Source organism: Glandiceps talaboti, chromosome 5 (assembly GCF_964340395.1).
Source record: "Glandiceps talaboti chromosome 5, keGlaTala1.1, whole genome shotgun sequence".
In the NCBI taxonomy this organism is placed as follows: Eukaryota; Metazoa; Hemichordata; class Enteropneusta; family Spengelidae; genus Glandiceps; species Glandiceps talaboti.
Window position 1 is genome coordinate 15,603,162 of NC_135553.1, and position 19,511 is coordinate 15,622,672.

Here is a 19,511-nt window from a genome sequence, read left to right on the forward strand (position 1 = left end):
GTGAGAAAATCGATAGTCCCCCTGAGGCACATATACCTCCTTAAGTTTGAAATTAAACATCATTTATCATCGACATATGGGAGTTATAGTATAGAGTTGTTTATGATCAGAATTAGAATGAACGGTTAGATTTGTTGTTTTAAGTTCTCTCTCTGGAACTATTAGAAAGAATACTGTCTATTAAGTCATAACAATAAATACTAGTAAAACACTTTTGAAACTATATCATATTTGTTTTTATTTAGTCGAAATTCAACCACTACTTCACTGACAATATAGAGTTCAGTGTCCAAAGACAAGAATTTGTTCTATTAACTTCAAGTGTGGTCAATGTTAAATACAGTGGTGTGATAAATGTACAACTAATACTGTCCAACCCATACTAGCTACAATTCATATTCACTACCATGCATATTTTAATACATGTACAATTTTGATATGGGAATTGTACAATGTCTTCAACACAAACTAAAATATTGTTGGTAAGCATAAGAACTGTATACAGAGAGCTATTATAATAATAAAAATAATAACTTTAACTTTATTACACAACTGTATTGTCAGTGAATACAGTATGGTAAACAACAACAACAACAACAACAACAATATAACAAATGGCTATGTGGAGTACCACTAACAATAGCGTAGAATCCAGGTTTTGGTTTATGACGCGTTCAAAACCTCCATCTGCATGGTTGTTTAGATGTTATTCCTCAGTATTTTTCTTCGTTCAACCAAGGAAAATATGAGTGACCTAAGGGGCCTTTGTCCCTACGAGTCACTAGACGAGTAGTGACAACCCTTAAGTCACGAGTATTTTCCGGCTGAATGAAGAAAAATATTGGATTATAACATAATAATACCAGCACAAAATCAAGGGAAGTAATGGCAATTTTGAACGTTTTGACTCATATTTCAAACACAGCCGAACCAGTGACGTAGACACATGTTGTCATGACAATAGAATAACCAGAGTATATATTCTATATTTTTTGTTCAACTTGGCTCATGTATGGTATAATGTTTAGTAAAAACAATATTAAATGTTAACTTCTGTAGCTTTAATAGTAAATTTTAACTTCTGTGGCTTTAATTCAAAGGTCATTGACCTGGCTATTAGTAGTATCATAAGTCTTCTTTTAGAGGAAGTTGTTGATGACATTTTTATTGTTTCCATGTTATTGGTGTTGAATGATTTAAAAGTAGGCAGACCAATCTGAAGTGTATAGAACAATAAATGTTTTGAGTTGACTTTAATACACTGTACATGGTTCTTTTTGTGTGCTTGAGGGTGAACATGAGAATGACGTCAAGAGAAATTGACTCAGTAAATTGTTAGCAGCGCTGTAAAGGCAGTAAAAAGAAACAGGTATAATCTGTGATAGTATAGATTTCTTGACTCGACTCAAGAGAGAACTGCAAAGGCAATACAAAGAAACTGCACAGGCATATTGGAGTCTACTGTTATATAAAATACAGATCTGTTGAGGCTGAATACTGTTGGCAGAGAACTGCAAAAGGCAATAAAACAAGAAATAGAGGCATTTTTTAAGTCCACTTTTATTCTACAAATGTCCTGACTCAGTACTGTTGATGGATTTAAGTCTACTGTAGTAGTATAAATCCCTTGACAATGTGACTTACAAGAACTGCTAGAAGTAATGAGATTTACCTTCTCATAAAACATATTGTAGTAATCTTCCCGTAGGATATAGTATTTATTACACTGTAACATTCAAACACCAATTTGAATAATACCATCCATCTATTCCAATATTCCGGCAGTGTAATCAATCTCATGGATAGATTCATTCCCGCACAGTTAACAATAAACGATATGTATATACATGACTATTTATTGCAATATCTCCTGCAGTCAATCTCCTTGGCATATTATTTCTCACACGGTATAATTCATAACGAGTGATATTTATCCTCAGGCTAGTATGTTCAAACACTTTGACAGCCATACATTATTCTCATACAACTATAGTTAGCTTCTTAGAATGATTACTTCGTACAAGGTATTAATTCAAACAGCTGACCTTCATGTAGATTTATAGGAATGCCAGCTTTCCCCAGATTAATGTTGAAAAGAAGATAATCCGTATCAATCGTTACTATAAAGGCAACTGTAGACTGTAAATGTAAATGTAATGCTAAGATTGCTGTAAGGGGCAGAGTAGATGGCTATAATAATAATGTAGAATTTGTGTACATTGATGTACACTTGTATGGCATAGCTCAATATGTAAATTATTACCATGGTGGCACTAATTATAAATTTATTAAGTTAATTAAATAGGGTCTAATTACATAGAGTTACAGAAACAGTCAATAAAGGGTTGATTGCTTTCAAATTGAATTTTTTAATAGTTACAATAATTATATATGACATGGTTCGATATGAAAATTACTGAATTAATATAAGTTAATTATCTTAACTTTTAATTATAATTATCAATTATTGATTAGTTTGGGTTAAATAATTCTCAGTAGTATTTTGCCTCATGTTAGAACGTTAACTTATTCTCACGGACGCCTATAATAATGCATGCATAGCATGTGGAGCATACGTTATGGTGTCAACCAAGAAATTGAATAGTCGTTTTTTTTATGACGAATCGAGCTGGTAGAATTCTGTTGCAGGTACCAAGAATTAAATAGCTGATTAAAAATAGCCCCTAAAATCATGAAAGTATGGTATGCCTGGTTAACTACTGTAAGAACAGTAATGAGGGATCTATCCAACTAGTCAGTGCAGGTTTTTATTTTAGATTATACAGAATTTCAGTAGTTTCAAGTTTAAGAAAAAATATGAAATATTTATACTTTGGTGAGGATTTAATATGGTAGACTCAAGAGAATTACATATTTTAAATAATAAACACAACATAATTTGATACAATCTTGTCAGTTTTGTTCACTCTGTGATAGATGGCGCTGTTTATTATGAATACATCATGATACTGTAAACCTGAATAGTGGTTAATTGGGAAATTTCTGCAAAAGACTTATTTTCGCCTTTTTCGTTGTAAAACAAAGCTGCAAAATTAAGCAGTGACTGAAATACCTTCTTTTAAATGAACACAATGTACCAGTCTGGTAATTAGTAAAAATTACATCTTTCTGAAGACTGTAAACTTTCAACATTTTCTAGTAACGAAAATATCTTGGTTTATAGTATGATAAACAACACCATCTACCATGCTGTGTGTATTAGTTCAGTTTCTAATTCTCAGTGAAACATCTATAATGCTTCTCATGAAACAAATGAAAATATATTTATTATTTGTTTTGTCAACAGGAGGGAATGCTGGGTGTTTTTGATCCTAATCTTCACTTAGAGAGATCCTATGAAGTAACAACGGAGAATGATGATCCTAGGGCATCAAAAAGACGTTTTAAAACCTGGTATACTGATGCTGTCTACATGCCAAATGTTGGTAAACTAGCTATATCATCAACAAGCAGAGATTTAAGATTTTGGGATGTTTCAACAAATTCATATTTTGAAGAATTTCATGTATTTGGTAAGTCTATGGAATTACTTTGTTATATTTTGAAACTATTTTATAAGTTCAGTGGTAAGTCTTTTTTATCTCAACTTGAAGAACTTCATTTTAATTGCACTGGTAATTACCAATACATATGTATCCCTTGTTTGATTAAAGTTGGTATACAAAATGTACATCCATAATATTACACATGCAAACTTATTTTAGGAATGCCAGCACATCATGATGGAGGTGGTTTAATATGCCCAAAAGTGATAGGCAACTTAGAATGGTGTCTTTTTTTTCTTTTTTCTTTTTTTTTTATACATTTTTGGTACCCGAAACTAATGGCATGACATCATTTTTATGTCATATCTAACTATGTGATGAAAGCTGTACCATTGCTAGACACATTTCCACACTAGCTGGAATAACACAACAATATTTCATAACCACTGGGATCCATGTAGTTAGAAATAGTTTAAGGAATTGTACAATTTTTTTAATATTTTTTTTTTAAATACATACATTCATGTGTAATAACTTTTTATCGTCAGAAATTATAGGCTTACAAAATACTCTAAACTTATCTTCAAATGTATAAAATATCAAAATTTACAAGTCAAATGAGCCACAAATAGATAATGTAGAGGATAACAAAACAAATTTCTGGCTGGGGCCACAAAAATAGTTCTTAGGAACTAGTATAGCTTGTGGCCACTAAGTATTAAAATTTAAATTTGAAATGTATTTAGTTTTTTATTTATTTATATTTTTTACAGCTCTAACTGATGTACCTACATGTCTAGATTACTGGTATGATAAAAAGGTAAGATTAACATCAAAATTATCAAATTTTAACAAATTAAACTTTATCAATATTCTGTTTACTTACCTAAAAATCACCACATATAATATTGTTTGGATATTAAATGAAGTGGTGTTTTGCAAATGTTATGTTTAAGTTACCAGTTTGTATACATTTTCAGTAACCAACCCAACAGAAAAAAATATGTTCATGTTATGTAAAAAATAACATTATATCATCTCAACAATTAGATATTTGTATGGATATTGTCCATATAGGACAAGTTGTTTGATTGTTGTCGATTCTTCACTCAAAAAGTTCCTTTACTCACCTTTTATGTACAGAGTCCAAGTGGGAAGTCACTACTTCTGTTTGGTGATGACATGGGTACAATTCATCTTGTTTATTTCCTGAAACCTCAAAACAGTTTATTTGCCACATCATTTACAAATCGAGAAGGCGTGCAGAAAATCTGGATGCAGGTAAGGACAAAGGCATCATTTAGTATGACCAGAGAGGGCGCCAACACTAATCTGAGGTATATTGTGGTCGCAATGGTTTGACTTCTTGTGTTGTAGTTCACTCTGAGTTGAGAATAATGTGTATTAATGAGTTGTGCTTTAATACTGTCAAAAGTAGTATGCATTATTATGTATAATTGTACAGTTTCAGTGGGTCATGGTTTTGATAGACCTACATTTTCAAAGTAGTCTTTCTGCTTTCACCTCAGGGGGTGGCGGGGCGGAGCATGTCATGCTGTCATTGCAATAATATCTGAGGATTGTATGGAAATGTAAAAATTGCCAACCCAGCATTAAATCTTTAAACATTACAACTTCAAACATCTAATTTCAACATTTTTTTGTGATTGCACAGGATCTGCCTCATCACAATAAACACCTAAGACATGTTGTTCTCAACAACATTCACTCAGAAATGTTGAGAAAAGTGAAATATTTACCAGAAAATGACTTCATACTGTCATCCAGTGGAAGCAGTTCAACGTCTCTTGTTATGCAGGATGTACAGGGAAAGAAGAAAACCTATACATTTAGGATGAGTAAGGTCAGTCATTGGACATTTCACTTCAAAAAATAGATGTATCCAGGAATTTTATTGATTTGACACACAACGTATCTACATGGTTTAGATGCCAAGAATAAACATTTGAATGTGATTATTAAACTCATCACCAAAAAAATTGAACATTCCCATAGCTACAATCATAACATCGACTGGGACTCTGTGTCCATTATTGATACATCCCCACATGATTTCCCGAGAAAGATCAGAGAGGCTATCAACAACAGATGCTGGAATCCCAACATCAGTAGAAATGGGGGCATCAAACTGCCTGTCATCTACAATCGGCTGATCATGCCGCCACCTAGTGGTCAGCTGTAACTATGGAACTTGTCATTCTGATGAGAATTGTCGACCAATACAAATCGAAAGCTCAATATTAAAAACTTTTTAAGTGCTTGTGCATTATAACCTTTGTAAATCATTTGATCAACCAAGCTGATGAACATTTTTGGGTCAACAAATAACTAATAACAAAACCAACCTCCCTGTAGAGTGAACATGATATTAAAATCCTACTAAAAGTATTGTCTCAACAAAACTCCAAGGCTTTGACTAGTTTGAATTCAGTCATGTCCTATTAATGTGATCTTTTCCAAAGAACTTGAAATAGACTATTTATATGATGTAGATCAGACATTTCTTGAAGTGTTTCGACATTTTTTCTAATATTACAAGTGGTGTAAATTTTCTTTGTGACTGAACCATTTGTTTTACTTTGCTTCATTGCAGGGAGTAGAGTGCTTTGAATACAACAAACAACTAAACATCATAGCAACGGGCAATGTAGATCACCATGTTAGACTTTGGAATCCCTATGTGACTGAGAAAGCTGTTGCTATATTGAAAAGTCATCAAATGGCAGTGGTAGATGTAGTCATCCATGAAGACCTGGAAATGGTGTTTAGTTATTGTAAAGAGGCTGTAAGTCTTTCATCTTTTGTGGTTTGGTTACCTGGTAACACAGGGGTGGGGGGTGGGGGTTAGATGTGGGTTTCCATCAAAGTGTGGAAATAGTGTTTAGTTCCTGTGAAGGGGCTGTAAGCCATCCGGGAGGAGGGATCTGGTTGGTAGTATGGGGGTGGGTTGACAGGGATGTGCCACCCTGGTTCCAAACATCTACCCTTATATAAGGATGCTTTTTCAATGAAAAGTTGACCCATGATTAAGGTATACATAACAGTGCTTGTACATAAGGATTGTTGGCCACTGGGGGCGCTATACAGAAATTACCCCTGTAGCACAATACTACCTACCTCTTTGATGGGTGTGAATTGTATGACTTTTCTCAGTTATCAAGGATGGGAGATAGGTACATGTCTTTTATCACTATTATTGACCCCATGTTAAAGGAATTTATAGATTTATTACAAGTGGTTCATATCTCTTAGGATATGTTATACTCCACATAGAAAGATGTTTTTATTTTCGTATTGTTTGCCATCTTTATAGATTGTCAAAGTCTGGGACATCAAGGAACATACATGTTTACAGACGGTGGTTATAAAGTTCCCCTGTGTACAAAATGCCAGGATGCCAGAATTTGGACCATTTTCTCTCCATTTACAACCATTACCAATCAACAGTCTAGTGGTATGTTGTGGGGACTATGTTGCCAGTCTTAAAATGGGTAAAGCTGAACCCAAGAAAACTAAACAAGCCACGACTCATTCAACACAACTCTGCTGTGCAATGTACAACTCACACTTCAAACAGGTAAGCTGAAATGAAAAGTTTGTATTGTCTTTGTATTACTGTTACGACCTCCAAATGTTAGGCATCCAACAGCTACTGCATTAGTAGAGTGTATGCTTACATGTAGGTGTTACATACAGCATCATAAATACCCTGAAGGTGATATTTACATATATGATATAAAAATAATGACTAAGTAGTAGGGTATCATTGCCCAGTTTGTTCACAACTATATAGAGTATGTCAAGTATTGTTGCAGATTTTAAGGTCCTGTCTCTGATACTCCCTGTTTTACTAGGTTATTACTGGTTGTTACTGGTCCAGTAAACATGTCTGTTGTTCTCTGTTTTACTACTAGGGTGTTACTGGTTCAGTAAAACTGTTTGATATTCTCTGTTTTACTAGGTTGTTACTGGTGCTGATGATTCTTCCATAGCTGTATGGGATATTGAGACTGGTAGTAAAAATCATGTGTTATCCAATGCCCATGGGGATGAAGAAATCACATGTATGGCATTTGATTCTAGTCTTAGAAGACTTATATCAGGTGCTAGGAATGGAAGTATTAAGGTAAGTGCACGCATAGCAGTGATTGGCTGAGTGTGTGTGTGTGTGTGTGTGTGTGTGTGTGTGTGTGTGTGTGTGTGTGTGTGTGTGTGTGTGTGTGTGTCTGTCTGTCTGTCTGTCTGTCTGTCTGTCTCTGTCTGTCTGTCTGTCTGTCTGTATCTGTCTCTATCTGTCTGTCTGTCTCATTCTATCTGTCTTTCTCTGTCTGACTATGTTTCTCTGTCTCTCTGCCTGTCTCTCTATCTGACTGTAGTCTGTATATCTATCTATCTATCTATCTATCTATCTATCTATCTATCTATCTATCTGTCTGTCTGTCTGTCTCTCTATCTATCTATCTATCTATCTATCTATCTATCTATCTATCTATCTATCTATCTATCTATCTATCTATCTATCTATCTATCTATCTATCTATCTATCTATCTATCTATCTATCTATCTATCTATCTATCTATCTAGCTAGCTAGCTAGCTATCTATATGTACCTGTGTTTCTGTATCTTTCTGTCTTCACCAACAACCCCATTCACCCCTTAACTCAGCCACCCATCCAGTATTACATATTTTTCATTGTACATCACATCTTTAGTTTACCAATAGTTTGAAGCTATTCCAAACATTTATGTGCAAACTATCTATGTTATATCTTTATGTAGGTGTGGAATTTTCAGAATGGTCACAACATTCATCAGTGTGAAGCAGTGTCAGAAGCTGAAGTGACTGGTATAGTGTCATTTAGGGATAAACATCTAATACTGTCTGTAGGATGGAGTCGTCAGATTACACTTTATGATGACAGTGATAGTGATGTAAGTCAGTCTTTTACAATGTACTACTATACATTTCATGAATTCCCTTATGATTTTAGCTCAGTGTTGTCATTGTAGAATAGTCAATTTATTGTCTTCAAGAGATATATGCCAACACAATCTTAAATTTCTTCTTAATATTGAACTAATGTGTGTAGTTTGCACAAAATCACAAAAGTCTTACCCAAATTTTACATGAGGTTAAATCTTGTGATATCAGACATGTCCATTGCATTGTTGTTTTTTTTCGATCATGATCAGTGTTTGTGTTTTGACAGATCATATTGTCATTCTATTTGAGTGCGCCCTCAGTGGTGAATATTTGTGATCCTTTGTTTTTAATACTACAACATCATATTACTATTGCAGAATGTGTTCATCAAAGCCCAAACAAATTGGAAAGGAGGTCAAGTTCACAAAGATGACATCTTGTCTGTAGATTTCTGTCCGCCTAATCTAGTTGCCACGGCTAGTTTTGATGGTGAAATCATTGTATGGAGTGTAGAAACCGAGAAGATGTTCAGAAGACTTCGAAGAGGACAACCTAGCAAAGTGTAAGTTTTTGTTTTATTTGGTGTACCAGTTACTTCAGTTTCAGACACTTCCTCACTTTGATGCATATTGTGAAGATTCTGAATGTTTCACACCTAAAATTGCACTTAACTTTTACCTTCGTCAAAAAAGGAAGTTGGAAATACACTCTCTGAATTAACAAATTTACAGTAATGAATATAATTGATTGATTGTGATTGATTGATTGATTGATTGATTGATTGATTGATTGATTGATTGATTGATTGAGGAACTACTTATATATACACAGTATACAGAACAAGAAACCCAAGACTTTCATTGATAGGTTGAAAGAATTGATAAGATGCTAGAAAGTTTAATGTAAAACAAACTTGTTATATTCGCTGTGATAGCCAATATTTCATTTTCTAGGCTGCCCAAAATTTTGCAAGTTTTGCTTAGATATTGGATATTTTTTTTCCGTCAGAGAAGTTTAATTTTGGGACACTGTTGTCTTTGAGTTATGAAAATATCATGACATTCAACATGTACACACTTGGTGCACAATTATGAAGTTTAGAAAGTTGTATACTGTGGTGACAATCTGACATATCCTGTATGGTCCATTGCAACAACATTTACATTGAAAGTACCTGTAAAATCAGAAAACCTGGTAAGTAATAAAGAATGAACATTTTCATCATTCTGGTTACAGCACACGTAAATTGAAGCAAGCCTTGTCTTACATGGATGGTGATAGTCGACCTACCACTGGCAACTCACAGGGATCTAAAACAAACAGTCATTCCAGTAGAAATTCTAGACCTAATTCCAGACACAGACACAGGCATAAACTGCCGAAAGGGTAAGTCTGTCTTGTTTTGGTTACACCTCTTATACACTGTGTATTTGTAAAAAAAACATTACATGTCTTTTTTATCATATTTTCATTTTCATAATTTTAAAGATGTCTTTCACTTTCCAACCAATTTGTTTAAAATTTAGTTTATATTACAGCTAAGATGATGTAGGCTTGGTGTTTCACTCATGGGATATTACAGCTAAAATGATGTTGGCGTGGTGTTTCACTCATGGGACATTACAGCTAAGATGATGTTGGCTAGGTGTTTCACTCATGGGACATTACAGCTAAAATGATGTTGGCGTGGTGTTTCACTCATGGGATATTACAGCTAACATGATGTAGGCTTGGTGTTTCACTCATGGGACATTACGTTCTTGGCTCAAGGATAGACATATTTCGACTCTATAGACTTAACAATAACAGAGACACAATAAACACAGCAGGATCCTTTACCCAATCACATTGAACACGGATAACCATTGCTATTCTTTTACACTGCAGTAAAAACAGACTTCTAATGAAAACATTACACATGGACTTGATAGTTTTAATGGCTGCAATTGTTTATTTTCTAACTGATAATCAACATATCAACTTGACTACTTCTACATTCCCACTGTGAACAGCACCTATGTAATTGTTTCTTTTGCATTAGAGTGAAACACCAAGCCAACATCATTTCAGCTGTAAGAGTAATTTTATTGATGTATTGTACTGAGATGCCTACTTTTCTGTCACCACCGTATGGTCTAATTCTTTATCTTATCTCTTTGACAGATTTACAGCACCGGTTGATAAGTTGTTATTTTTACGCCATCGATCTACACAGAACATACAAGATTGTGCAGTTCTTATATCCAGTGAGGCTGGCTACTTACATTTCTGGAGTATATATGGCAAACAACATGATATGGGTAAGATACAGAAAGCAGTGAAATGAAACTCTCTCTACTTACTTAATTTAAAGTGTACATGCAAAGGTACATACTTTTTTTCGTAATTATGTTTATTTTGCCATAAAAATAAAGGAAATCGGGTTTGTAATAGTACAATATAATTCTAACATGTGAAATTGCGCGAAAAATGAGGCACTCTTGGCTCAGCCACAGAGCACCTTCAGGTAAGTACCTCTCATTTGCATATGGATAGGACAGGATTTGGAACTTTATGACGTCACTTCGGGAACACAAATGCATTCGTCAGTGTATCTTTACATGCCAAGCCATTATGGTCGAACCAGAAGGTCAACTTCAAAACCCGTTTTCGCCAGAACCCGACGTTGAATATTGATCAGATTCCTCAAGCGTAGAGCAATACACTCCAGCATTAACATCTGATGGTGTGATTTAGCCAAATTCATTCGAACCGACCGCTAGCAGTAACGATAGTTCGTCTGGCAGTGAATGAGTATGTCCTAGTGAAGCCGTGTTGTTTACATAAAGTGGATGCTGTTATCAGCGTCCTTTGTTGACATAACTATTCAATGGGTGGAAAACAGCTCCTGCAGACAATGTAATCGAAACGAAAATTATGTAATATTTCCATACCCATCAAACATACAGAGAATGAGAATGGCTTCAAGAGTTCCCCATAATATTCTCTCAAGTTGTTCAAATGTAGCGTGTTGTAACAGTACATTCAATCTATGACCATTCAAAATCTTCGCGAAAGTAGACCCACAAATTCGTTAGAGCAGAACGTTTTGTTGGATAACCGTCCCTCTTGAAAGCTATGTGTACACGTACTTTATTTCATTTTTTACTGCGTTCATTACCATCCACACAGTGACATGAAGTGATTTCATCTTCTTTCAAAGCACGGCCTATGTTCACTGAAGCCGGCCGTACTGTGGTGTATTGTCTCCGACCATTTTTGTTTGAGTTTTTTATGGATAGACATGTCTTACGTTGTGGAAGTTATTTGACCTGGGAGCGTGAAGCTTAGTGCTGACTGTACTTTGCTGTGTCCATCCACTTTTGACGTGTGATTGGCATGACACAGTAATTGTTCATGTAGACAAAACAATGGAAACAAAAATAGCAACATTATAATGAGCGTTGCGTCTTTTTACTTTGATATGATTCCGACGATGTATGTGATGTGTATCACAATGAAAACGATCGACTCCCAGCAACATGGAAATCAAAACATACAATCGGACTACGCATTGTTTAAAAACAAATGCTATCGTAATGAAAATATTTTATGAAGCTAACTTGCTTTCTTGAAAACATCATTTCAAATTATTTTATTTGTCTTCCTTTTTTCGCTTTGATCATGGCTACACCAGTGGCGTGGAGAACCCCGGCCCCGGTAACATTTACCGACTTTCACTGTATGGCGTCACTGTCCAGTTTTTATGTGATTTCAACTGCCTTCACCCATTATTACCTACTCAGTTATATCACTCGGAAATGTGTGTAGGGTGATGTTTCACTGCGGGTGCTGCCGACAAAACACCAAGGAACCATTGTTGTCGGAAGACTAAACTGGTACACCACAATATGTACAGTTACAGATAATACTATATGGCAAGCGTAATTAGTAATTCATAAGTAAACATTACACAAAGGCTTAGAAGGCTTTTGTAACACGTGGGACCTCGGCACCTTTCGTGAGCTGGTTGCGGTGCCGAAGTTAGTCGAAGCACAGGGGATTAAGGGGGCAAGTATTTTTGCGACTTTCTTGCCAATGCGCGCAATATTTAGAGGTATGAATGCAATTTCATTTATTTTTATGGCAAAATAAACATAATTACGAAAAAAGGTATGTACCTTTGCATGTACACTTTAATACTCATTTTCATAAACCCAGTATCACTCCCAACGTAATTCAATGGTGAGCACATGCATCAAACCTGTGCAATACTTTTCCATGTCATGCCCTGGCACAGTTTGCCCAAATATTCTAAGTGGCACACTCATCGATATCCATTCACTGCGTGATTATGTTCTGATTTTTTCTCAGTATCTATGTTTTTGAGCATAAAATAATGTTTCACTATCAATTTATTTGGTTATGTGATTAGAATGATATGTCCATGCCACTACATACTAAGGGTATATGATAAAAAACTTTTACAGCCCGGATATAGGTTTTGCAGACTGCAGTAGTACGGCTTATGGACCCTCCTGAAATCGGGCCCTTCCACCGTACAACCTCAGTTCATAGAACCCATATCTCGACTGTAAAGATTATTATTTCTCTTATTGTAATTTGTTGTAGGTTTCTTCTATGCAAGTAATAGCAAAGATGAAGAGGAATCAGTACTAGCAGTGTGTACAAACAAAGACAATTCTCTGTTGATAAGTGGAGATACTATGGGACATATCTATGTATGGGATATTGAACAGTACTGTCTACAACCAACTAGAGAGGTAGGTATCTCTGTAGAGCACAGTACAGTTTATACTCAAGTCTATGATGTCACTTAGAAAAGTGTATTGATAGAAACATGATGTCGTTATCACGTTCTAGACTTGAGGTTGAGTTTGTAGTCAACTGAACGAAGTAACGAATTACCATCGCCTGTCAGTGTGTGATGGATAACTATCGACATGCGGTGTTCACCCTTTCCCCAGCAGGAGATTTAGCTAGATTTTCGGTAAAATTTGTCCATTTGACTATATGTAGAGGGCGAGATCATAGACAGCACCCACACATGTAGTTACTAGAGTAATACTGTATTTTAGGGCTTTACTCTGTAAAGTAATATAGAATATAAATAATTTACATCTAGAAATGATAACAATCTGATTTGATCTGTTGTTACTACAGAAGGACCTTGACAAGCCACCATTGGTGTGTACATGGCACGGACATGACACTGCTGTCGTTAGTGTTGACTTTATTGTCTACGATGATCAGTCCTTTATACTAACAGCTTCAACGGACCAAACGGCCAGACTTTGGACACTGTTAGGTCACTATGTTGGTACGTTTGGTCAAACTGATAAATGGCTACTCAAGAATCAAGCATCCTGGCAGTATCCAAAGTAAGTATAGTATGCGACGTTCTCCTTGGACTGTGGTGTTTGTACCAACTATTACATAGATAGATTTTTAAAAAGAAATCATGTATTTTATACAAATTAGACCATAGTCTTTAATTAAGACATCACCTGATAAATGTTTCTGTGTAGATTTTGTACTACTGCAATTTATCTGTATCACAGTTACATTTAATGTGATTAAATAAATAACGTGGGGGGGGGGGGGGGTTCTATGAAAATTATTATGATACATACAGTATTTCCTTGAACTCAAGCTTTCATATCAAGATGGCTATTTGATTCCTATCTATCTCTACAGTTATTACACCATGCACAAACAAATAATATGGAATATATACTCTGGTCGTTCTATGTCACATCAATTTGTATCTACATCACGACAACACACGTCTATATCACAACAACACATCTCTACGTCACTGGTTCTGCTGTGTTCTAAACATAAGTCAATACGTTCAAAATTGCCATTACTTTCCCCAATTTTTTTTTGATATTACTGGCACTCAGGTATAATTATATTATTCCCCAATATTTTTCTTCATTCAGCCGGAAACTACTCCTGACTTAAGGGTTGTCACTATGAGTCTAGCAACTCGTAGTGACAAAGGCCATGAGGTCACTTGTATTTTCCATGGCTGCACCAAGAAAAATATTGGAGTATAACATCTAATTATTGACAAGACAAGGGTTGTATATAGACTTTACACTTTACTATGAACAGTGTATTGATTATCCTGTATGAAATATGTATAATCATACAACACAGGATGACTTTAAAGTCACAGTTTGTAAGACAAAATTACTTCTCTAATGAACATTATGATGGTATTGTACATTATGATATAAGGTGTACTAACCAACATTTGCTAAATGGGAAAACTATCTACAAATACTGTATCCCTTGACTATTGGGTGACATAATATGAAACATTCCATGGGAAATGGACCTACAGACATATTTACTGATTGTCTGTGATAATTACTGGATGGTGTACTTTATGTACTATGTACTTGTTACTAACTAGATTGGTGTGTCTGATTTCTATGTGTAGAACTCCATGGGGTACACTTCATCCTGATGCAGAGGAACAATCCAATGGTAAGTGTTAATCATGTACCTCACTCCTCCCCACACACAACCTTCACCCCCCCCCAAAAAAAAAAAAAAAAAAAAAAAAAAAAAACTAATAAAGATGTAGTGGTGTTTGCCAAACAAGTACATATTAACTGCCTAATTTCTAAAATGTCATTGAAACCTGAGCTTGAACATTGCATGAGATATGGTCTGCAAGCAATCCAAAAATGATAAAGTTTAGCAAAATAATTGTTTGCATTTTTTGTAACTTTTTTTTGGTCTAATATTTTCAGCTAAAATACCAAAGATAGTTGAGAATGATGCTGAAATAGTAGATGACAATACAGACACACATTCCAATGATGAACAAGATAGTGAATCAAGTGAAGATGAGTCACCTGTATCATCACCAAGGCTAAGTCCACTACCCTTAGATGAAATCAAACCTCTACCAGGTATCAACAAACATCCAGTCACCAAGATAACTGACAATGAGTTAGACACACCAAGTATGTCTCCGTGTATATCACCTAGTGATAGAGTACTCAGTGCTGATATTAAGAGAGTTCATATACAATCTGCTCCTGGTTTGTGTAATGGATTTGATAGTACAGAATCACCATGTAGAGATGATGTGGACGCTAATGCAGATTATTCATGGCGGGCTAAGAGATCAGTCACTTTTGCCAACTTTGGACATTCCAAACGAGCTTTACATATGAAAGTAAGTATACTGAACCATATATATACACTATATATAAGGCAAGCTTCAACAAAACACTGTGGGGATGAACTTGTGTACACACCTTACATATACAAGCTACCATTCTGTTGTGTGTATGTGTGTTGCTAGCAATTCATCACAGGAGGTGTTTTGAATATATCTCTAACTTGTTCCTCATATTGCTGAATTACACATAGAAGTCAATAAAATCCAACATTCCCTTTAAAGTTTGATCTGCTTACTTGCAAGTATTTTGAAGTAATCCCAAAACTTTTTAGTGATGATAAAGATGTGGCAGGTGTTCTGCACACAAGTGATCTCTACAGCATAAACAGAAGAGATGATTTGAAAGAAAAGAGGAATGAGACATTGTTAGCAATAGGCAGTACACAAACCTTTACAGATAGTATTGTCTGTCCTAATGAGACATTGCTAGCATAGACAGTACACAAACCCTTACTAACTTATCATAACATTTCAGACTTTACTTGGACACAGAGTAGAGGAGAACATGGCAAGACGTGCTTACAGTCGACAGGAAAGACGATATAAATTTGGTGGCGTTGATATGACGTTAACATCAAGATTTGGTAAACTATGTTCACCATTCCAGGCACTAGCCACACCTGTAAGTATAATATACACACAATCAGGGTGATTTTAGCTTTTTGGTCTGTCCTGTTTGACATGACACGGGTGGGCATTCGGAAGTGTTTATGTCGTAACCAAACCATTAAGGTCATCCAAGGTCACAACATACATGTCAAATGTCAACAAAGTTAGGTGGACAAAGAAATAGAAAAAAAAGTGCTCTAATCTTATGTGTATGTACTTTAGTATTTGACAATAAACAATGACTCTATATAACACTCAACCTTTCCTCTCCCCCCCCCCTCCACCCACCCACCAGGTATAAGCATATTTCCCTACACTGCTTGTTCATATACCTGAGAGTGTATATTTGCATGAATTATACATTGATTTTATAGATGGTGGACTGCACTCTTTTTTTCTCTATTGTGTGATGTAACCTTTTGCTTCATTACTTTGTTGTCTAGGCAACTGAAGAAGTACGTCTACCCTACAATTTACCAAAGACACCACGGATGGTCAGTCGGGGTTTGACAATAACAAGTGAAGCTGATTTGAAAGACTTATCTCTAACACCGCCACCAATGGAACAAACTAATGAGACTAAAAAAGAGGCTTACCCCTTCCTTCCTGCAATCAATCAACCAGCATCACCTAGTGCTGGAATGAGGTAGCAAAGGCAAAGTAGATGAAGATGAAGACAGTGATAGTGCTGATTATTACATATATACCAGAGATTACTTGCATTGGTGCGCACGCATACTAGTGGCAGTGCATTGTTGCATACCTACATGCAAATTATATGTAAATGAAGACATGAACATGTGTTCTACACATGGGACACAAATGACAGCAAAGTGAGAGAACATAAACTATCTACTATCAAATATGATCATGATGAAGATGACTTTTATATTTACAACAATGTCGTTGCTTCTTTTTGAATGACTCTGCATTTTATACACAGTTCAAGTTTGTCATCATTCATTCTAAAGGTATTTGTATTCCATTTACAATGTGAACAATTGTCTTTATTATTGGATTGAAATATTTCTATTTTTCTGACCATCAGTACAAATCATGGAGATTAAATTAATACTTAAAAAGCTTCAATAAACTTTCACTTAAGGGTTAAATTCTTCATTTTGTTGACTGAAGAAGATATTGATTTAATCATGAAAAGTATATGTCTGCATTCTTTAACTTTCACAATACAACATAGAAACATTACTGATAAACTACAATTATACTAGCAATTAGATGTTATTTCCCAATATGTTGCTTCATTCAGCCAAGGAAAATATGAGTGACCTAAGGGGTCTTTGTCACTACAAGATGTTAGACTCATAGTGACAACCCTTAGGTCACGAGTATTTTCTGGCTGAATGAAGAAAAATATTGGAGAATAATATAATTATACCAGCACCAGTTATAGCAAAGAAAAATTGAGGAAATTAATGGAAATCTTGAATGTTTTGACTGATATTTTGAACACAGCAGAACCAGTGATGTAGACATGTATTGTCATGACAAAGACACACATTGTCGTGATGTAGAATGACCAGAGTATACATTCCATATTTTTTGTTCAACTTGGCTCATGCATGGCATAATGGCTAATATCAGCTTTTAAAGCTTTTACATTTGACTTTTATTATCTCTTATATCTGTGCAAAGCACAGTCATTGTGTATGTATCCTGTGTATACAAGCAGAGAATTACTGTACACTGTAGCGTGTATATGGTAGCTTTATTACACTCTGGGTAACTATAGTTATAAACAATGACATTTACTTACACAACCCTCCAAAAAACACTGCTTGAATGAATGAAGTCAGGCAATGACAAAATTAGGTTAAAACAACAATAAATGTAATTCAAAAACAACAGTGGGTGCCTCTGATGTGGGTTCACATGACAATTTTAATGTTTCGTTTATATCTATGGAAGTTGTAATGGAACATTAACAGTTGTACTCAATTGCTATAGCAGGTAGCATTCTTTCAGTAAACAGAGTTATGGGCTCTTGGCTCCCTGCAGTGTTTATGCTTTGATAAGTTACCAACACTAATTACATTGTATGTCTTTGCATGAAACTTGTCTCATTCATGCTTATACCTCAAGCAAGCAAATGCACCGGTGCTTTTTTGTAGGTTGTACTATGTACATACTTTCTCATTTGATAAACTTGTGACCAAATTATATAGTTTTATTTATACATGACTGATATCATTGCAATGCTGGCCCCATTTAGTCCTGTATCGTCACTTGTATGTGTATATCTGACTAATATTTACAACCTATATTGTACACATACTGGTATTGTATGGTACTGTATACTATGCCATGCTATACTATACTATACTATACTATACTATGCTATACTATACTATGCTATGCTATACTATACTATACTATACTATACTATACTATACTATGCTATGCTATGCTATGCTATGCTATGCTATGCTATACTATACTATACTATAGAATGTGTATCATAGCTAGGTATATTGTTCAGTACAGTATCTGTACAGTATCAGGGTTATTGATAGGGTTTGGGACCCCCCCCCCCCTCCCCAGTAACAGATCGGGGAAAATCTGGTAACACTGGCATATGATAGTTTACCTTACGTAATACCACAATTTTTGTTTGTAACCCCGTGAATATCAAACAGTGTCTGAAATGTACCTAATGACATGGCACAATACAATACAGATGTACTCTACCACACAAGATATGATTCCTTGTTTTGGCATGCACAGTTTATCGCTAACATTGTGTTAACTAATTTAACAATTCACTCCATATGAGTGTTTGTATATATATATATATAATTACTATTTACTACACTAGTTATTGCTCTGTAGATATGCCCACATTGTCTATTTCCAATCCATATCCCAAGTCCATTCATACTAAGGGTCTTTGTAACTGTATATATGTGAATAGCAACAAATGTAAATTAAAAGGCAGGGCTTTGTAAATTAAAAAGTTATGAAATGTACAGATATTTGTTATTGTTTCAGTACCATTGTCTTTCCAAGAATCAAATAGTTGTTATTTTCATTATAAATGTATCAACTTTGAAAAAAACTGTGTGTAAAGTTTCTTTACAACCAGCTTTGAATAAAAAGGATGAAATACCATCAAGTATATTATTGTGATGTCAATTGTGAAATTATTAGTCCCTTGAAGGGGGAACTATTACAACGAGTTCCGTCTGTCCATCCGTTTGTCTGTGCGTGTATCCGTCTGTCTGTGATGC

General features: G+C 35.1%; 1 protein-coding gene across 1 annotated transcript; it reads left to right on the top strand.

Annotated features, from left to right (window-relative positions):
* Positions 1–3,313: 3,313 nt before the first annotated feature.
* On the top strand, positions 3,314–16,921 carry LOC144435403 (cilia- and flagella-associated protein 337-like). The gene is made up of 17 exons (XM_078123999.1): positions 3,314–3,533; positions 4,280–4,326; positions 4,650–4,787; positions 5,182–5,370; positions 6,121–6,312; positions 6,841–7,104; positions 7,489–7,653; positions 8,309–8,461; positions 8,831–9,015; positions 9,690–9,839; positions 10,617–10,753; positions 13,065–13,216; positions 13,617–13,834; positions 14,905–14,951; positions 15,221–15,651; positions 16,133–16,279; positions 16,710–16,921. The coding sequence occupies exons 1-17, from the start codon at positions 3,314–3,316 to the stop codon at positions 16,914–16,916; spliced, it is 3,042 nt and encodes a 1,013-aa protein (XP_077980125.1). The 3' UTR covers positions 16,917–16,921.
* Positions 16,922–19,511: the final 2,590 nt, after the last annotated feature.